This window comes from Quercus robur, chromosome 4 (genome assembly GCF_932294415.1).
Source record: "Quercus robur chromosome 4, dhQueRobu3.1, whole genome shotgun sequence".
Taxonomy (NCBI): domain Eukaryota; kingdom Viridiplantae; phylum Streptophyta; class Magnoliopsida; order Fagales; family Fagaceae; genus Quercus; species Quercus robur.
The window spans coordinates 20,681,495-20,703,628 of NC_065537.1; the positions used below are offsets into that span (position 1 = coordinate 20,681,495).

The 22,134-nt window shown below is 35.0% G+C and overlaps 2 protein-coding genes and 1 pseudogene across 3 annotated transcripts in view; 2 read left to right on the forward strand and 1 right to left on the reverse strand.

Annotated features, from left to right (window-relative positions):
* Positions 1 to 22,134, forward strand: part of LOC126720827 (F-box/LRR-repeat protein 25-like) — a 73,169-nt gene that overhangs the window by 49,582 nt on the left and 1,453 nt on the right. The window contains exons 2-4 of one of the 2 annotated variants that reach the window (XM_050423639.1): positions 19,383 to 19,426; positions 19,833 to 20,702; positions 20,794 to 20,937. In XM_050423639.1, coding sequence (XP_050279596.1) covers positions 19,397 to 19,426; positions 19,833 to 20,702; positions 20,794 to 20,937 — 1,044 coding nt within the window. In that variant the 5' untranslated portion in view covers positions 19,383 to 19,396. Of the gene's footprint in view, positions 1 to 19,261; positions 19,427 to 19,832; positions 20,703 to 20,793; positions 20,938 to 22,134 lie in introns of those variants that run through there. The other variant, XM_050423640.1, reaches the window with a different exon arrangement.
* The window catches only part of LOC126720833 (uncharacterized), a 69,658-nt gene that overhangs the window by 43,218 nt on the left and 4,306 nt on the right, over positions 1 to 22,134 (reverse strand). The window lies entirely within an intron of this gene.
* LOC126720831 (glutathione S-transferase U19-like) lies at positions 14,241 to 16,834 on the forward strand (annotated as a pseudogene).

A 22,134-nucleotide genomic window follows, 5' to 3' on the forward strand; every position in this document is an offset into this window, starting at 1 on the left:
TCCACTGCAAACAGGTTAGATTATTTATATGAAATCTCCCATGTACCTGAAGATAGTAAGATCCCTATTACTAACTTTCCTATTGTAAATCCTTATACTGTGTTTGATAAACTCCAAGCTTCTTTCAAAAAATCCATAAAAAAGCTTTTAGGTCCTTCCCAACCTTCTACTGTAAAAGAATATGTCCAAGCTTCCAAGTTTGACCAGTATAATATTCCAGCAAGTGAAACAGAAAATTTCATTACCCTTGCCCTTCCCAGAGAATTTGTAATTCCATGGCAAAAACAAGGATACACACACCTTCATTTTGGTGCAGTAAGGTTGGCGCTAACTTTCCATGGAAGAAAGGGACTCCCTGTAGTATCTAAAATTTCACTCCTTGATTCTAGATTCTTGGAATATCAAAATGTTGTCATAGGAACAGTCCAAACCACTTTAAATACAGGAACAGTTTTTGTCACACTTTTTCCTAACTTCAATATGTCTCTCAAAGATCCTCACCTCTGTGATGCTCTCAAAGTACAAGTCCAAATTACAGGAGCCTCTCAAGTGCAAGACACATTTGTTGCTACACTTCATTACCAGCTTGCTTATAGACTTCAGAATCATGCTTTTCACATGGCGATTCCAAAAATAGCCAAATCCAATGATGCTTTATATTCAAGTTGATCCAGAAATGACACCTATATGTACGTTTGTTCCAAGGCAACTCAACAGAGACTAGATGACTTCTCTCTTTCCAAAATCATGGATTACGAAATATGAGATGCTTCATCAAGCGACTAAACTGATCTAGTCAAATGATCCTCTTTTTATCAAAAAAGCAAATGGCGAAGTTGAGACATGATTCTTGTCAGCTTCATCAAAGAAGAAAGATGTAACGGTCTTTCCAACTCAAATTGCTATGCTCCAACTGGTGTCCTATGTTTGTGAAGATGGTCTTAAAATTAAGGCATTTCGAGAAGATGGAAAGCCCTGTTACGAAGGAAAATCACCTTCTAGTCACATATGGTGGGATATTTGTGATTGTGTTGATTGCCAAGAAGAAGGAGTTTTGGAAGAAGATTATTCTAGAAGAAAGAAAAAATCTTCCCAGCAAATACTAAAAGAAAGATATGAAGCAGGAGATCCAGAAGTTGACCTCCTTGGAAAACCCTTCAGAAAGTTTGATTATTACGTTCTTTATCCTAGAACCAGAAAGCAAAAAACCCTTCCTTCCCCACCATGTGCAAAAAATCATGATCAAAATCTGAAACCTCCATTGATTCCGTACTACCAGAAAGTCCTTCCCCAAATATCAAAATACCAATCTTTTTCTACCAACCAAACTCAAACATAGAACCCTTTACCCTTGTTATATGTTTGATCATACTTCAACTTCCTACTCACAGAATTTTCCTCCTCTTGAAAGTTTTGAATCAACACAAAACATGTTTGGAAAATCAAAAATCATGTTGGAACCAATCCAAATGGAACCAAGAAACAAGTCTCTTTGGCAGAAGCAGCTTTAAACTGGCAAGCAGCCAATGATGTGGCACAAAACCAAGTCCTTTCAAAGATTCTTGATGATCAACAAAAGATGGCTGAGGTTGTTACTCATACCTTCTGATCCTCAAATTCTCTTATTGAAGATTTGAAGAAGAAAATAATTTACATTCAGAGTACAATGAGCTCCAGATGCCACTGTTTCCCAGATTATTGCCAAATTTGTTGCAAGGATCACAGGGAAAGGCCTAGAGACTACTAAACCACATACAAGGAGACCTTTTCAGCTTTCATTAGTAGATGGAGAGCAAAGGCTACCAAATGACTATAAGACCTAATGAAGAAGAACAAATTCTGATGATTGTAAATAATCTTCTACCCAATTATCAAGCATATATTTGCCCATTACTTTGCCTCACTCTAAAGCATTACTAGCAGTTAGCACACAAGTGGAGGATGTTATCAATAGTGATATACTAAATAATGAAGAAGCTCTTAAATTCTAAAGGTTCGAACAAGAAGTCTCCTGAAGTATTCAACATCAACAAATTACCACAACTATACAAGATCATTTTTTCTAGTTCACCAAGGATTTCCATGAGCTTTATATGCCTCAAAGAAAGGTCTTTCAGAAACTTAAGGATTAAGACTTGAAAATGTGGACTGAATTGACTAAAGTAGATTGAATGGACAAAATGAGATATAATTGGGTTGATTTGGACCGAATGAATCAAAGTAGACTATAATGGACTAAATGGACCAAATTGGACCTAAATGGATCGAAATGCTACCTTGATATGGCTCAACAAGAGCATAACAACAATAAATTTCACATTTCAACTTTTAGATATTATATATAGATAACTCTAAAAAGTTTGCCTCTTAGTTGTATGAAGTCTAGTATAACAAGCCTTTATATGTGACCCAAATAGTGTTTAGTAAAACACAACCAACTTCAAATAAAACGCTCAAGAAAAATCTAATTTCCCAATCGATCAAGAGTCAATCAAGATTATAGAATCTTCTTCTATCTTATTATTTTGTGATGCTATTCTTGATCAATCGAGAGTGTTTTGAGCCTCGATCAAAGGTTAGTTGAGATTACAAAAATTGTCTTCTCTTAAGCTGAATCTTGAACACTTAATCTTGTACTTGTTATTCAACATGACAACGCAAACAGTATTTTCACATCATGGAATTTTCCACTACTAAAACCTAACATTAACTTTGGAAGATATGAGGGCAAGAAATTAGGAATACATCTACATAGAGCTTGCTAAGCAATATTGGTACAATACTATGGTTATAATATTACTCAAAGGGACCTAAAGACTACGAACAAGATACACATGAGACATTTATAGCTTTCATTGGTAGATGGAGGGCAGACTATCCAAATGACTGTAAGAACTGGTGAAAAAGAAAAAATTCAGATGATTATAAAGAATCTTTCTCCCAGTTATCACAATCATCTATTTTCCCATTATTGTCCAAAAATAAATTAAAAAATTAAAAAAAAAAAAATTAATAGCAGTGGGCATGCAAGTGGAGGATTCCATCAACAGTGGTATGCTTAAAAATTAACAAGCTCCTAAATCCAAAAGGATGCAAACTAGTGGTTCCAATAGCCAGTTCCTTGAAGTTTCCAATATCAACAAACCACCGCCATTTAAGAGCACTTAGATCCTAGTTTTCTGTGTATCTCTCTTTAGCTATTGAGCATCATGTACATATTAAAGTTGTCAAAATTCATAAGTTGGGGTTGGTATGTTTGTGTTCTTTTGATGCAGGACCATGGTTTTGTACGATATATTTCCTAGGTTCGAAAAATGCCCAAGAGCTTTCCTACTCCATGCGACTCAATTCTTGGTTTTGTACATTTTGATCTTCAGTCAATCAGTTAACTTCCAATTAAATTTTTGACAGCCATTTAGATCTTCGTTTTGTGCATTGTTGGTACTGTTGGAATTTTACTGAAGACTTCTTTCCAATGAAATCAAGTTTGCATGATTTGAACTTCTGTGCAGACGACTTTTAGAAGCAGGCAATCTTCCCACTTTCAGCCATTTGGATCGTGACCTTCCCAATCCCGGTTTTGCTCAAATTAGGTGTCTATGGAAAGCTTGCCATGTCAATTTTTTTGACCTTATCTATTTTGTTTCTTTTGGCTTCCTATTTGATTAGTTACAAGCACATGAAAGTGGTACCTTAAACCATTTTCAAGAAAAAATCCCACTTTCCACTTCTTTGTGAGTTCAAGCATATATTGTGAAATTTCATAACCGACCCCTCAAATCAAAGCTTGTGCAATACTCTTCCCAACATCTTCTCATTTGCCCGTCTGCACATAGCCATCAGCCTCTTGCTAGTGTAGGGTACGAGGTCTCGAACAAATTCTTTTGAGACCGACTGTTTCTTTGGGGCCGACAGTTACTTTGAGGCCATCGGCTTTTATTTTTGGTACAATTCCTTTTCCTTGATGGGCTCTGTCGTTCAAGAATCTTGATCTTATTACGAAAATACCCTTATTACAAGTGAAACCCAAATGATGTTTCAAATCATCTACGATGGTGGGTTCTAGTTAGCTCAACTAATAAAGTCTCTAATGGTTAAATAAGAATTTTGGAGTTTAATTCCCACCTACACCAAAAACCGATTGATGTCTTGGTCTAATAATAAATAGCTATCATCAGGAACAAACGTCATAGGTTGAAACTTTCTATATAAAAAAGTCATTTATGAGATTGATTAAGTCCCTTTAGTAGCTTAAGGTTTTAACTTTTATAAACCAATAAATTGCCAACATTAACCACATAATTTCTCAATGGCCACACATCAAACTCTCTCTCTCTCTCAACCAAAATTAAAAGTGAAAATTAGATCACAACTTTACTTAATTATGTATAGCCTTATCTAAGATAAAAGTCAATATCTATTTTAAAATAATAATAAATTTTCATTTCTTTTTACTAAATTCTATACTTGAACCGTGATATTTGATTTTTTTATATGAAATTAATCAATTTATATTATTTTGATTAGTATTAAATAATTTATTTAATTGGTATGTAGATATAAAAAGCCTCATATTAATTTATTGTTTTAGATTTCAAATTTTATATGGAGTGGGTCTATTCTTCTAGTTGGTATGGATATTTACAAATGGATAAAGCTTGGGTCCAGTGTCTGGACCCGTTGAAATTGTAACGCATGTCCACTTTTAACCACATGTCACAATCTCAATAAGCCCATGCATGGATGTACTAGAACCGCAGATCTCTAAAAATGATTAATATCGTTGCATAATATTCCGCAGAAGTGAAATGAAAACATGCTTTTCTACTTGATTCTTAGCATCATGCACTAGAGCTTTTTGCCACTGATTGAATAGCAAGGCAAGGTTTGACATGTTGGCTTTCTTAGCTGGGAATTTCCAGACTAAGTCAAGAACATTGAAGCTGAATTTTCGAGCAACTTATATATTTTGTTACTAGCTATTTTTGATGACACTGTTGTCTGTTAGTCGTCATCAGCTCCCAACTATGGCCAGTTTTTTTTTAATCCTTCTGCTATGACTAGTAGAGTTTTGACGATCCAGTTTTTGAAATAAAGTGATGAAGGCGTTGTAGGACATGCAATTTCCTTATGATGGTCACTGTTGAGGCAATTTTTTTTGGTAAACACCCGACCCAGCTCTTATCCTTTAGAGACTTTTATTTTTAGGTGCAAGGCATTCTTTAGATACCCGACCCAGTCATGCATATTTTAATTTCATTCTTCACAAAGATCCACACTTTTCCTTAAAAAATTAAAAATATAAATCTGTACCTTTCACTTTTAGAAACTCTCCTCTCTCTCGTTATTAAATCTAGATTTTGGAGCTATAGCCATGCCCTTGTAATACTTGTTATACTTGAAATTGCTTGGGACTTTTTTTATTGTCTTTCTTTCTCTCCCTCTCTTTCTGTTTACGTTAGTCGTGTCTATAGCACCTAAGCGTAAATCCACTCCTGCCCGAAACCCTCTTCATTCCGAAGCTTCTTCATCATTTGATCCTACTCTATCTCATATTCGATTCCATAATGATGATGCCTTTAAGGCATTTTCGGAAAACTTTTCTAGACAAGGCATTCATTCGGAATGCCAAGTCATTTTGTCGGACTTTGCCGATACCGACCTTCCCTTTGTCATTCACAGTAGGGGATGGGAGTCACTGTGTGACGTCCCAGTCATCTATCCTTTCATGCTTATCCAGGAGTTTTACTCCAACATGCACGGGATTGATTGTTTAGTATCTCTTTTCTTTACTCGCATTCGACGTACACGCATTCCTATCACACCGCAACTTGTTGCGGATGTGCTTCGGGTCCCTAGGATAGAGTTTCCTGACTATCCTAGTTGTGAGCGTCTAAGGACTGTGTCTAAGGATGAGCTCATGTCTGCTTTTTGTGAGCGCCCTTCTACTTGGGGTGAGCATCTGTTTTCACCATGTCGACATTTTGCTAAAGGTCCTAGATTCATGAACATGGTGATGACCTTTGTTTTGCATCCACTCTTTCACTATAACTCCATTACAGAGCCTCGTGCTCGATTTTTGTTATCTCTTCTTGAGCAACTTACTATAGATTTCCATTCTCATTTCATTCTGTCTATTATAGATGTTCATCTAGATTCGGCGTTCCGTGATAAGCTCATCTTTCCTTCCACTATCACGAGGATCTTACGCCATTTTTCTGTTCCTTTTTCCTCTTCCGACCATTTCACCGTCATGTGTGCCATAGATTACGCTACCGTTAAACTTAGCAAGGCCCAGCTTCGGTCGCGGCAGTCGGATTCAGCAGCTCCTCCCTCCCATTCAGCTCCATCTCGTTCTGCTCCATCCACATCCGCTCCTCCCTCTTCTTCGGGCAATGTGACTTTAGGAGACATCATGGCGCTGCTGCAGTACATGGATGCTCGCCTAGATACACTCTCTACGGAGTTGTATCAGGTGAATGTTCGTGTCAGTCGTATTGCACGGCGACTGGCGTCCATAGGTGGTTTTGCTCCTAAGGCTACTCCTTCACCACCTTCTCCCGTGGCATCTGATTCTAAGGATGAGGATGATGTTGATGGTGATGATGATGATGCTTCGGATGATGCTGATGGAGATACTAGCTCTACCAATGAGATGTCTACTTGACACTCTTACCCTTTGTCACTCATGACAAAAAAGGGAAATAGTTTTGATATGAGAGTAGTCAGTCTTAGGGGGAGAGTTAGTATAGGACCATTTTTTGTTAAAGGGAGTGTTGATACATTTTGAGAGATGTAGTGAGGATAGTATGTATCTTTTCTTTTCTTTCTTTTTAGATACATTACTCTTGTACATGAGGTCTTGTGACCATTTATAGACATACATTGTACTCATCTCTTTCTTTATATTGATATATGTTTTTCTTTCACCTACCCGTTTATGTGTTGTTCTTTTCTCCTTTAATACACATGTTTCTTATATTTGTATACAATCTATTATTTCTGTTTCACACAAAGATGCCTTGATGAGTTTTGTTTTAAAGTGTTTCAGAAATACAGGTTGTCAAAGTCTACTTGCCATAAACTCTCTTCTTGCAAAGTTTTTCAAGAGTTTGTGTTAGGATAGATTTTATTGTATTTAACAAGTGAATATAAGTTTAGTGATTTATGATTTCTCTCATATGTTCATTTGTTTGTTGTGATTTTGTCACGGATTGCCAAAGGGGGAGATTGTTAGGACATATGTGTTTCACATGTTAAGAACATATGTCATGACTTTATGTAATTGGCTTATCCTTTGACAAAACACACTTTACTTGTATTTGGGTAGATTTAGGATGTGTTTAAATACTTCAAGAAACCATGTTTCAAGATCAAGTGTTATAGCCTTCAAGTCTGTCCAAGAAAACAAGTTGATAGTGCAAATTCATTAAAGCTTGACAGCTGTATCTATCGAGTTTAAGAAAGCTGTTTAAGGTTCGGTGTGCTCGACACCTGCTCGACACCTCCTATCTGTCGAGGTTTAAGATTTTCAGAATTCAAATCTGATTTTCTTAGGATCCGTGAATATGTCTTTAGGCCTTCTTTTCTCCTAATTCTAAATATATAAAAGGATTGTTTTAAGGGCCGTCAAACAGTTCACAAGTTGCACAAGGTTTGAGTAAACTCTGTTCAAGCAAATTGTGACCGGAGACGAAGTTCTTGCCCTAGTTCATCTCTTTCTCTTGAAGAAATTGTTGTGTATGTGCACTGTAGGGTTTTGTGACCAAGCATCTTCTTGATCTTCATCGTGTGGATGATCTGAAGAATTTTGGAACCAACAACCTTCTTAGTTGGTGATTGAAGTCGCGTATTGGGATCCGCGCAATTAGTTAGTCACGTACTTGGGAGTTGTGCATCTGAAAGGGGAACTGTCACTACAAAACAAGTCCAATTAGATATTGGGGTAAAGGTTCAACTGTAGGTTGGTAAGGTACCTGGGATTCCTTTACTTGTAACCGATTGTTGTGATAATAGTGGAGTTTCGGGAGTGGTGACCTGAAAATCACCCGGTAGGGTTTTTGCCGTTAGGTTTTCCCCATTCATAAACAAATCACCGTGTTATTTATTTTCCGCTGCGTTATTAGTTTATTGGTGATTTGTTTATGCTACCACGTGTTTACATGATAAATTGATTAATTAATAACTTGGCTAATTAATTAATTAATTTCTATCACAAGGGGTCATTCAGTGGGTGCAAAATTTAAACAATATCTTCTAAAATTGACCCACATCAGTCAAGTTATTGTTGTGTTAATATACACAATTGCTATAGTAATTGTATATTTACACGGTTACTATAGCCGTGTATACCGCTTTTTTATTTATTTATTTTCTCTCAACTCTGCTCTCTTCAATCTCTCTCTTCCTCAATCTCTTCAACATGAAGAAGAAAAGGAAGACCCAACCACCAATAACCACTAGCAACACCACAACCAAGCACCACCAACACTGCCACTATAGCCCAAAATCAACCCAAACCCACCAAAAAACTCATCCCAAACCCAACTCAAAACCAATCCAAACCAAAATGAAATCAGAAGATTCAAAACCAAACCCAATAGAAAAATTGTTGGAGATGCAACTGATATGACCTCAGAGTTGTCGTCATCGTCGTCGGATCTCCTCGCCTCCATGTGTGAGAGTGGCATGGATTTGGTATATGAGAGAAGCAAAGAGTTGAGGAAGGAGATGAAGAGACATGAATAGAGAGAGACTTGAGATAAGAGATATATTTTAATGGAGAGAATATTAATAAAAGAATAAAAATTATTATTTAAATAAAATAATGTGTATAACAAATGGTGTAATGTAGGTATTTTGAAAAATGATTGTGAAAAATAAAAAATAAAAGTAAATTTTTATTAGATTTTTTTTTTTTTGGGGTTAAATTTTAGATGTATGTGAATGGAACTTGACCACTGAGCTTTTATGAATTAATATACATTTCGATTTCTCAAACAAAACAATAACTAAAGACAAGGCCATTTGGTACATGTGTTTAAATATATGTTTTCAGTTTGTAAACAAAATTACACGAATTTTCACACATTTTTTACATATTTTAAAAAAATACAAACAATGTTATTAAAACAACATTTCCAAACGACCCTTGGAAGCGAGGACAACGAAATTTCTAGAAATAGAAAAAGGTCACGTCTATTTTGTTTGTTTGTTTGTTTTTTTTTTTTTTTTTTTTGGTTTTTAAAGTAAAGTAAAAGAGATGTAGACCAACAGACTCAACACCCAATGAAAGGTCAGAAATGAGACAGATACTGAGGGACTCAACAGTCAACACGCAATGAAAAGTGAGAAATGCAAAAGTGATAAATTATATGACGAAAGCAATGACATCGTCCAGAGTGCGAAAGAGTCCAGGAATATAGGCTGCAGAGCTTGGTGCGCTATTTATTTGCTTTTGTAATATGGGTCGTGTTAACGGGCACCTTACGGTGCTTGTTAATACCCAGCTTTTTTGCATTCTTTTACATAGCTTTACGTATCGTTTTATCATATGTGGGTCAGCTTTATAGGCAAAAGGAAAAATGAACAAAGAGACCAAAATACCCTTTTTCACGTCTCTCACCAACTCAAGCCTAGTCAAGCATCTCACACAAGAAAATTTGAAAACTCATGCGTCTTTCGCAGGAAAACAACACCAAACATCTTACAGAAAAGAAAAAACTGAAATCACAATCCTCTCACAGGAAACAACCAACATAAAAAAATATTTAAAAAAAAAAAACTAAAATCACAATCCTCAGGAAACAACAAAGTATCAGTAGATCCAAAAAAAAAAAAAAAAAAAAAAAAAAAAAAAAAACCTATCTCACAAGAAACAATTAACATCAATACATCCAAAAAAAAAAAAAAACCATCTCACAGAAAAACAACAACATCAGTACATCCAAAAAAAAAAACCCATAAGAACATATGGGAGAACATAAAATTTTTTTGAGGGAGACGAACTAGGTCAATGAAGGGGAAATCAAGGAGGAGATGAATTGAGTTAGAAAAGAAAGCTGTGAAAAAAAAAATAGAAGACAAGGAAGTTGAGCCAAGAGTTTCGTATGGGAGAACATAAAAATTTTAAAAGATGAGAAAGGATAAGCAGAAAGAAGGAGAAGCATAAAGGATGAGAGAAGATAAGTGTAAGGGTGATGGGATACGTGTGGTTGAGAAAAAAAGGAGAAGTAAAAGTAATTAACATTAGTATCAACCATATTTTCCTTGTCCACTAAATTTTCATCATCCACCACTAGCAATTCCTTTTCACTTAATGATGCTTCACGACACCAACGTGGTGGTAAATACAAGGATGGAATTTGGTAATAATCTTTATGAAGGAATACACTAAGTACATGACGACAAAGTATACCCCAAAATTCAAAATTCTTGCAACTACAATATGTCATCTTACCATCCCATAATACTTTGTGCCTTTGACTAGTTTCATCTTTATAATATTGTAGCACAAATTCAATACCATTTTCTTGAAGCACCAAATATTGTGTTGCTCTCCTAAATTCCTCTTGAAAAATCTTGAAAGCATAGGGTGTCAAAACACTATGTACTTGGTCTTCTAATGGTGACAATGATCTTAAAGAAGAACCTCTATATGTCTCCAACATCGTATCATGTGATTGTGTTTGCTTAATATCTTCAATGGCAAGATCAACCTAAAATTACAATAGTAAAATAAATTAAAAACTTTTGTATGACACATGAAGACTAGAAATATTTACAAAAAAAAATTATACAACAAAAGAAATCAATGGTAAATAATGACTTACTTGTTTGATGAGTTGGATCAAGTTTGTGTGAGAACTAACAAATCATTTAATAAATGCATTTATACTTTCCAATCTTCCGGTTGTTGTCATTCCACCAAAAAAATGCCCACGAAGGTAACATGGTACCCAAAAGTGCTTGATTTAATATAAACCAATTACATGTTTGTTAGAGAGCATGTCATATTTTGTCATAACTTGAAGCCACTGATTGTCAAAATCTTCACATGACTCTAACTTGTATAACTGATAGAAGTCCATGCACCAATTTGAATATTGATTACGAAGAATTGATGTAAACCAACCGCTAAATTTAGTGGTAATATGCCATATACAAAAGGCATGCTTTGTAGCCGGCAATTCTTTTGATATTGTCACTGTAATCCATGGATCTTGGTCCGTCAAAATTGTCTTGGGTTGATTCCTCATTAAGCATGCAAAAGTCTACTAATCAAATACAAATTTACTAACGCATGAAAATATTTCAAAGGATATACGTAATTATTCTACTAATTAATCAAATAAAATTTAAAAAATAATTATACAAATTTATAAGACAAAGAATGTACCTTCATTAGCTATCGAAAGGCACTTGTTGTTTCATTTCGAAAAAGTGCACAACCAAAGAGAATTGTTTTTCCATGATTATTGACACCAACAAAAATACCAAAAGGCATATAATAAGCATTCACCTTATAAGAGCATTTGCAGCAGTGTAGCTATAATGCTATAATGCTATATTATAACTACACTAATACTAAAATGATGCTCCAGCAGTGGAGCTAAATCTATTTTTTTTAGCTCCACTGCTACAGTGCACATCTATCTTTAGATGTGCACTGTTCATGAGAGCTAAACAAAAAAAATATTATTTTACTCCCAGTTCGATTAAAATATTATTATTATTATTTTTTTTTCTCAGAACTCTCACAATCTCTCAACTCCCTCTCTCAATTTCAGACCTCTCACGCCGCCGCCCCCTTAACCCACGCCGTCGACCTACGCCGCCACAGACCCAACTCCGACCACGGCAACCCCCACCACCACCACCACATCTTCTCCCATCTCTGTCTTTCCTCTCTTCTTTGTCTCTATCTCTCCAGCAACCACCACATGAGAAAGAGGAGCTCAGCCACCCACCACCTCACCACCACACACACCCCAACAAATCCACCATGAACCACCACCAACAACAACAAAGCAACCCCAAAACCCATTAAACCCACACCACCATCAACACAACCAAAATCAAAACCAACACCATCAACCCACTACCACCAATCACCAAACCCATCTCAAAAAAAAAAAAAAAAAAAACCCCACCGATGAGCAAACCCACCACCACCACCACCACCGATCTACACGGACCTAGACCCATTCCACAGACCAAATCCACGGACCCAAACGAACGAACCTAAACCACAGCACCTCTATGGACCCACCATGCTCAGCCACCGCCGATCTACACGGAGTAAGGACACCTCCACGGACCCACCATGCTCAGCCATTGTTGATCTACACAGAGCAAGGTGGGTCCATGCTCAGCCATCGTTGATCTACACAGAGCAAGGTTTGAGAGAGCTAATATGAGAGAGGGAGAAAGATAGAGCTGATTTGAGAGAGGGAGAAAAAGAGAGAGTTGAGACCGGTGACTGAAGAGAGAGAGAGAGATGATAGAACTGAGGAAATAGGGATTTTTTTTTTAATATTTATTGAGAGGGTGAGAAAAAAAATATTAATTTTTTTTTTAATGTATTCTTAGACTCACTGTTCACCGTTGGTAAATTTTTTGAGTAGCGATTGCAGTGGTGGTGGAAGAGTTGGTGGCGGTAGTGGTGGCGGTTGCGGTAGCGGTGGCGGTTGTGGGTGGCGGTTGCGGTAGCGGTGGCGGTTGCGGGTGGCGGTAGCGATGGTAGCGGCGGTAGCGGTAGCGGTGGTGGTTGCGAGTGGTTGTAATTGTTGTTTATTGTAGTAAATATATTATTTTATTGTAGTGGATATATTATTTTATTGTGATGTTTATATTATTTTATTGTGTTGAAAGCTAAAATAGATCCACTGCTGCAGCATGTGTGTAGGTAAAATAGATAAAGTAACTTTTGGTGGAGCTTTTGGTGGAGCTAAAAAGCTAAATTTTTAGCTCCACAGCTGTGGATGCTCTAAGTAGTATCAAAAACAACCACATCTCCTTATTTTTGGTACCAATCAAAACAATGAGAAGGTGACCAAAAAATATGTTCCAATCTATTTTCTTCATCGGTTGTAAATGCATATTGGAATCTAGAGTTCTCTTCTTTAGCAACTTTGTAAAATTGTATAAGATCCATGGCATCATTATTTGCATTCTTCCTTCTCATTTTCACATAAAGATTACAAATATCCCTTTGAAAAAATGGAAGTTGTCCATGTTTCAAATGCCTCTCAAGTTCCATAACACGCATTACCTCTCTAATTGAAAGTTCAGCTTTTTTCAATAAGAAAATGCGGTTTTCATCATCTATAGTGATAACTCGATTGGTTGGAAGAAATCACACTTATGAAGGGGAGAACAAATCATGATTGTGGTCTACAACAAACTTATTGACATGCCATTCTCGAGGAAAAATATCAAATGACTTTTGCAAAATGATACTTAAATGAGCATTACATCCACATTTTAAAAACTTCCTATTTCTTTGCTCCTTAGATGGATCCACTATTTTTAGTGGTTGTTTACCTTGTCGTTGACAAAAGAAATCACATCTTACTATTTCTCCTTTTTTTTCTCAGTACGACCTTTCCGAATTGTAAAACCATATCGATTTGCATAATTTTTATAGAAAATGAAAGTTTCTTCTTCACTAGAAAAATGAAAGTTTCTGGTCCTTGTGCTCTGAATTGAGATCGTTTTTGTATGTCTTGGATAAGGTTTTTGTAAAGTGGGTGCCTAGGCAATGTAATGCAGCAGCCCACACTTTAGCAGAATGGTCTATTTCTTGTAATTTCTTTGGTCCTTTTGATTTTGGGAATTACCCTGCTTATTTCTCTTCCATCATTTTGGAAGAGTCTTGGAGGGCCTTATAGGTTTGTTTTTTCCTTCTTTAATAAAGTTTCTGGTTCATATGAAAAAAAAAAAAAAAAAAAAAAAAAAAAAAAAGAAAAAAAAAAGAAAAAAGTAGAGAAATGTGATAAGAGGGAAATTTTGTGCAAAGAAAAAAGAACCAATGTGATAAGAGGGAAATTTTGTGCAAAGAAAAAAGAACCTTCAGTAGTGCCAGCCGTGTCCCATATTAAGAGGGCAAATCTGTTCAAATTTTCCTTACAATGTCATGTCATGTTTTTGCACTAATTTACTCAAATTTTTTATTTATGTGGGACCCAAGAAGGAGAACTCCGGTGCTTGTTAACATTCTCCTTGAAATATTAGTGAAAAAAAAAAAAAAAAAAAAACCCTGGCTCTCTCTTCCAAGTCTCTTTGCATTCTCTTTCACACTTATCTTTGCATTTCTCTCTCATTTGCTTCAACACCTAGAGTTCTGTGACAATGGCGAACGAGGTGGTTCTGTTGGATTTCTGGCCTAGCGTGTTTGGGATGAGGGTCAGGATTGCTCTGGCTGAGAAGGGTATCAAGTATGAGTACAAGGAAGAGGACTTGAAGAACAAGAGCCCTCTGCTTTTAGAGATGAACCCCATTAACAAGCAGATCCCAGTTCTCATCCACAACGGGAAGCCTATGTGTGAGTCCCTCATCATTGTTCAGTACATAGACGAGGTCTGGAATGATAAGTCTCCATTGCTTCCCTCTGATCCTTACCAGAGAGCTCAAGCCAGGTTCTGGGCCGATTTTGTTGATAAGAAGGTACCTTTTTCTGCAATTTCTTTTCATTGTCCTTTTCTTTTTGCTATTTTAATTTCTTTCCATTTTGGGTTTAAGAAATATGTCTTAGCTTTAGCATTATTCTTAAGCAGTTAAATATTTATATTTCTCGAATAAATAAATTAATCCCCAAATATTATGTATTTATTTTTCTTAGGAAGCTCAAATATTATTATTAAAAAAAAAAAAAAAAAAAGAGTATATGATTCAAAGTTAATTTTTAATTTCTCGGTTTTCATGGGTGTCTCATACATTTAACCCTTTTTGTTGTTTTATTTTAGTTTTTTAATGTTCAGTTAATACTTAATACTAGTTGAAATATTTTAGTTTATGTTTATGAGGTTGGATTCGCTTGATTTCTTTTTTTAAAATGTTATTTGGAATGTTTAAATTCTATTATAATTTACTAGTTCTTTTTTTTTTTTAATTATACTAAAAAGATAATGATAATAATTTACTAGTTCGTAGGTCATGTCAAGGAAATGATTTAATTAGACATGCAAGATGACCCTAGAAAATATTTTACCAAAGAACTGCGAATTCTATGAAACTACATAAAATATTGTGATTAAAAAAAGAAGTTGTGAATTTGGACTAAATCTTAAAACTCCTTGAGTTTTATATTTGATGAGTAGACTAAGATACTGAGTCTTGGTCTTCTATCCCTTAAGGTGTTTGCCAAGGATTTCAGGTATACGAGGAAGATTAAGGCCCTGTTTGGTAGACTATCTAAACAACATATTTTCAGTTTTTAAACAACATTACACACTTTTTCATCCACACATATTTTAAAAAACTACAAATAACATTACTCAAACTCCTCTACCAAAAGGGCCTTAAATTTGCTTCAAGATACTGAAGTAGCCCATGTTTCATTACTAGAGTAGTTCTCCTTTTGAATTCAAGGAACCATTTATGGATTTAGGAGTGTCATTTTTGAAGTGTAACAAGAAGTATTAAGAAATTCAAATTGAACATAAAACTAATATTCAGTCTCTTACATCTGCTCCTGCAGTTCACACTCAATTTCAAGTTTTTGTTTCCAATCCTAGGAGATCCTAGAGATCAAAGCAGAGTGTAAGCAGTGAATTAAGTTAAACGCCTAAGTGATTACTAAGATGTATTTCAAAAAAAGAAAAAAAAAATGAAAGAAATAAGAGCAGGGAGAAAAAGAAGGAAAGAAAATTTGATGGTTAATATTTGCATTTCACTGACCATGTTCAATTTATGTAGTTGTTGGGTACCAAATTCTAACCTTATTTCTGCCCTCTCTTAGCATTAGTCATGTTCAAGACCCATTGGTTTTTTTGTAAGTCACTAATTTAAATTTTCATTAAAAAAAAGTCACTAATTAAAATAAAATTTAGGAGTCAGTCCTGTAGTCTCTCTCTATCATACAATCAAAAACATATTTATGGGCCTTTCCCACTTGCTAATGTCTAGAGGAATATTCAGTTTGCCAAGTAGACTTGATTTGAAATTCATTACTGTCATTGTTCATCCTAGTAATACAATGTGTGGAAAATTCAGGTTTATGGAGCTTCAAGGAAGGTATGCAGCACAAAAGGAGAAGAGCAAGAGGCAGGCAAGAAGGAATTCTTTGAAATCTTAAAGACATTGGAGGTGGAGCTTGGTAACAAGCCTTACTTCGGGGGTGAAACATTTGGGTATGTGGACCTTTCTTTTATCACTTTCTACAGCTGGTTCCATGCCTGTGAGGTCTTAGGCAATATCAACATAGAGGCGGAGTGCCCCATGATTATCGCGTGGGCTAAGAGGTGCCTGCAGAAGGAGAGTGTGGCCAAGACTCTTCCTGACCAGAAAAGGTTTATGAGTTTGTTTCTCAGATGAGGAAAAGGTTTGTTTCAGAGTAGAGCAATGATTAGGCCCCAATCTAGAAGTGCAAGCATATTATGGTTTTGGATGATTTTGTAATAGCGTTCGTTATTTGTACTGTTTTAAGTTTGGATTTGTTTCATTAGTGTCCGTTTAGCTTGTAAGACACTTTGATGTGTCTGCTGAGCTTTTCTAAAGGGCATGTATTGTACTGTTTAACTTGTAAGGCACTTTGATGTTTCTGCTGAGCCTTAGATCTAATGGGCTTGTACCGAATCATGAATAAGAGAGACACTTTGTTGAGTGAGCTAAATTTTAGATCAAACTTATTCAAACTCTACCTTGCCATCTAGTGTATTCAAAAGTTTTGGTACCAACAATCACAGGAAACAAAACTTTTTAGTTTTTATAATATTTTTCGCAGCTCTTAACATAGGATCTTGTGATTGGGATAATTGCAAAAGTGGCATAAGTGATGGTTTTATGTAGAAGCAATGTGTGTTGTAATAACAAGTTGTTACCTTAGCAAGTTTTGAAAAAAAATTGTCCATGACCAAGTTAAGAACAAGAAAGAATTAAAATTAACCAACCCACTCAAAATCAATAAAAGAAAAAGGAAACAAAAAGACATAATAATAAAATTGATAGACAACCTACCTAATCATTTAAAAGACAAAAAAGAATATTTACTAAAATCGAAAGATTCTATAAACATACCTATTACTTGTATTAAGTGTAAGAAATATGGACACCATGTTACAGAATGTGGAAAAAGAGAAAGAGCTATGAAAGAAAAAGATAAGAAAGAAAAGACAAAAATGAGACAAGATGGAACAAACATAAAACCAGTAACCCTACAAGACTTAATGACATAAGCAAAAATAGTAAAACAAGAAATTAAAGAAGATAATTCTACAGACATAGATGAACAAAATATTGCAGAAATAATAAATTTGAAAGAATTTTCTAAACCCATGATAGACCCCCCCTTCATTAGAAAAAGATGCTCACAATAGACAGAATTTCTTGAGTCTAATTGACAGTAATTTTTCAAAAGTGGCATACAAAAATCACTTTAGTAATTAATAAAGAGTTTTCTTTGACAGAAATTGCTTTAACAGACTCAGGTGTTGACATGAATTGTATACAAGAAGAACTAATACCTTTAAAGTATTATGAAAAATCATCTGAAAGATTGACTCAGGCTAATGGAGAAAAGCTCATAATTAATTATAAAATACCTAATGTTCACATATGTAACGATGGAATATGTTTTGAAATTGTTTTTGTTTCAATTAAAGACCTTTCTTCTAAAATTATTTTAGGAAATCCCTTTATGGCTTTACTTTTTCCCTTCTTAACAATGTGTTAGGAAAAGACATACTTTTTAAATTCATTTCACCACCAATCCCAAAAGAAATCTATTAACTCGATAATACTTCCATAATAAAAGAAATTGACAAAGAAAGAATTTACAGGAAAAACATACATTTGTTATCTTTAAAGTTAGAAATAATATATGAAAGAATTGCTGATCAATTGATAGATCTTATATTCATGAACAAAGGGCTACTACCTTGGGGAACCCAAAAAGAAGAACCATGAAGGAAAGTAGTTAGGAAAACTTTCAAACTAGCAGGGATGGAATCGGCTCACTCTGGAAAAATGACAAGGAAAAGGCAACCAAAAAGCTGAGTCTGAAAAAGGTGAGGTTTAGAAGCCTTGAAGAAAGAGAAATTAGAGGTCAGCTCTCTAGGGACACCCCATAATGAAAAGTCAACAAGAGGCTTTTGGGAAAAAAGCATCAAAAGAAGAAAACTGTGAGAAACAAGGAAGGGACCAACTACCAAAGTTGCTGGCACAACATTGGCTCTAGTACCCAAGGGAGCAAAGGAGGGGAATCAATGATACCCCGAAACCTTAAGATGATACTATAAAAAGGGGGAAGCAGCCAACAGCAAAGGGGCATTCAGTAACAATGAATTAGAATAGAATCATTGAGAAAATTTTGTAAATAAACCCAAAGAAAGTAACAAAAGAAAGGAAAATACCGCCTGGTATCCTCAAACCGCCACTGTAGGACATACTTGGATTCAAAGGGATTCAAATTTTACAAGTCTTAAAGGCTTAGAGAGCCATCTAAGTTAGTGATTTTTGAGCTTATTTGGACAATGTAATATGTCTTAGTGAGCATATTGTAATACACAATTAAGAAAAGTAATGAAATATCTTGCATTGTCTTAAGGATCCTTAACGTTTATTCTGTCTTTTGTTTATCACATTGCTCCTTAACTGTTTCTTACTGTTCCATATATATATATATATATATATATTTCTTGCTTGTTAGTATGTATGTATTGTAGGATTCTTGCTCTGTGCACCACTTGGTTTATAATCAGTCCATTTAACTGCGGTAAACCAAGCCCAGTCCCTTAAAACAACAACTAAAAGGCCCAAGTTCCTTACTTCTACTTGGGCCTAGACACCGTCCAAAAAAGGACCCTCACAATATCTAAAGATACAAGTGGTGACATGGCATCTAAATTTCCAATCAACCTAGTTCAAGAAGGTTTTTTTTTTTTTTTTTTCTTCGTATCTTTAGACTTTAGCAGGTTAAAAGAAAGTGAATATTGATAAATAATAAATAAATAAATAAAAAGAAAGAAAACGGCGTCGTTTCGTTTCCTTTTAGTCTCTGTTTCTTTATCTTTTCTCTCTTTCAAGCAAACCTCTCCAAAAAAAAAAAAAAATCCCAAAGGTTTTTTGGGTTTCCAGCAAAAAAATCTCTCCAGCTCTCTGTCATTGAATAACCTTTTTTTTTTTTTTCTTTCCCTGATTTTGTTTGCAGCTCTGTATTCAAACTATATTCATTTAAATGGAGAAGACAGTTCAACCTTCCAATAAGGTATAAATGAAATCTTTCAAAGAACTTTCCTTTTTCAAGTTTTTCATTTTAATGTAGAAGTTGTAAACTTTATAGGGATTCTTAGGCTCAGTGACCCCTTTTAATCTGTCCACTCTAGTGGGGTATATTAGTTTGAACAAACTGTAATTCTAAAATTGAACCCATTAGCCGAGCATTTGCTTTATTGAAATTTTCTGGTTGAGTTGAACACATTAGCTGATTATTTTGCTTTATTGAAATTTAAGTTGAACCCATTAGCTGAGTATTTGCTTTATTGAAACTTTCTTGTGTGAGTTGAACCCATTTGCTGATTATTTGCTTTATTAAAATTTAAGTTGAACCCATTAGCTTAGTATTTGCTTTATTGAAATTTTCTTGTGTGTATTTTGTGTTTGAAATGTTTAAGTGCAAGAGGAACCATGTGGGTTTGGAGGATAGGATAAGTCGGTTCCCAGATGAAATACTAGTCTCTATTCTGTCTTTCTTGACTTTTGAAGAAGCAGTCAGAACGAGTGTTCTTTCGCACCGATGGAAACATCTGTGGCCATTCTTCTCTGGTAGTTTGGACTTTGATGATCCGGATACAATGTGGGACATTGCGGACAAAAAGAAACAATTGAAAGTCGAAAGGAATAATTTTGCAAAAAGGGTGAACCGTATTCTAAAATTACATCAAGGCTCAAATATAGACCAGTTCAGAGTTTGTTTTGAGTTTAATAGATATTCTAAACATCGCGTTGATGGATGGATTGACTTTGCAATGTCAAAGAGAGTTAAGAGGCTTGAATTGGACTTTACACCAACATGGGTATGCAAGAGTCAAATGCGTTATACATTTCCACATGAATGGTTTACAAAACTCGAAAGTTCTGTTGGAGTATCTTGCATCAAGTCCCTGATGTCCCTTACTCTAATGAATGTACGTGTAACTGGCAAGCTTCTTGAGCACTTGCTATCCAATTGTCCCTTGCTTGAAAGATTACATGTCTCTGATTCTGATGATCTAGTGACTGTGAAGGTTTGTGGTTCATCACTGCGGTTGAAGTACTTACACATAATACGTTGTTTAGAATTTAAAAGTATTGAGATTTTTGCACCAAATCTTGAGTCTTTGGGCCTCATTGGTAGACAAACCGAGATGCATGTTAATCATGCACCTTGTCTTCTAGATGTATGTATAGGGGGAAGCAAACCTGTGACTTCTGCAATTTGCCCTCTTTCAAGCTACCTTTCTCAGCTACAGAGTTTGATACTTCACATTTGCATTTATCCAAATGTAAGTACTTTAACATACTTTTTCAATCTCTTGCATTTATGTTTATATGGTTTTACACAATGTTATCTCATTTCTCGATTGTTTAATTCTGGAAAAATTGGAATTCTTAAAATTTCAACCATTAACCAATCTTAGACACCTCAAATGGAGAGTTACTGCATCTGATGGAGAGAGCCTTGTCTATTTAATATCAATGGTAGAAGCAGCACCTTTCTTACAGAAATTTACTTTGGAGGTGACCACTCTTACTTCATAGCTTGCCACTTGAGCTTAGTGATAACTTTCATTCTTTAATTTAGGTGATGCTATTTGCATATTTGGCTTATGGTTTTCCATCTTTATTTATCTATTGAAAAGATATCTCTTGAACTTGACTTGTCATTTGCCATGAGCATTTATATTATTTTTATGAGTTCTATTAGAATCATCATCTTCACCCTTCAAGGTTTAGCAATTTCTTCCATAAGTGAATTTTTAACTTTTCTACAGCCCCCTAACCTTGCTCTGACATTCTCTCTAATGGTTCCAAATATGGCTTATGTAATTTTCCCTTCGTGTAATTTGATAATCATTATTTGTAGTTTGATTGTGATATATAAAACAAGGAAAACATTAGTGAAAGCTTAATCTCCTAGGACATGCATGTAGAGCAGCAAGTTGATGTGTTTTTAGTGAAACTTTATAATTAAATGAAACCTAGAAATGATTTTGTATCAGTGGTGATCAGTCTAGTAATGTCACTAGTACTATTGAATTTTTGGAGTTTTTATTTTTATTTTTTTTTTTTATTATTATTATTATTATAAATGATTACAGCAACCATTCTAAGTTATCTCTTTGGTATCCAGTGTCCAATGTCATCATTGTGCCTAATTTAATTATTGATTTACATTTTTTAGTGTTTTTTCTTTTTTCTAATTTGTACAACTTAATTTCTTTTGTTTTCTAGGATGATTTAAATGCATAAAGCCATTACTTCTATATTTACAAGCCTCAAAAATTGAGTTGTGAAGCATTCTAGGCTTGCTTAAAGCCCAAAGCGCCAAAGGGTGCTTCTTAAGAGTTCGTTTGGTTATGCAGTTTCTAGCTGCACTTTTTCAAAGTGTAAATTTTTTTTTTTTTTTTTTTTCCTAGATATAGTTTTTTAAAACAATCCCATTTTCAGACAGCTCGGGGAAAAAAATTTAGCAAACTGGCTTACTAGTGAGCCTACATATTAAGTGCACCTAATGCAAATTGGCTTTGCTTTTTTCTGATTTTGCAAGGCATAAATCAATTCCTAAACTTATATGCTCAACTTAGCAAGAGGTTAAAACCTAAAGGCTAAAACGCTACCCAAATCCCACAAACCTGTTGTCTAAAAGTCACTAAATAGGTGATATTTTATTTCTGGGTATATTTTGATTTATTCATGTCTTTTGTTTTTATTATT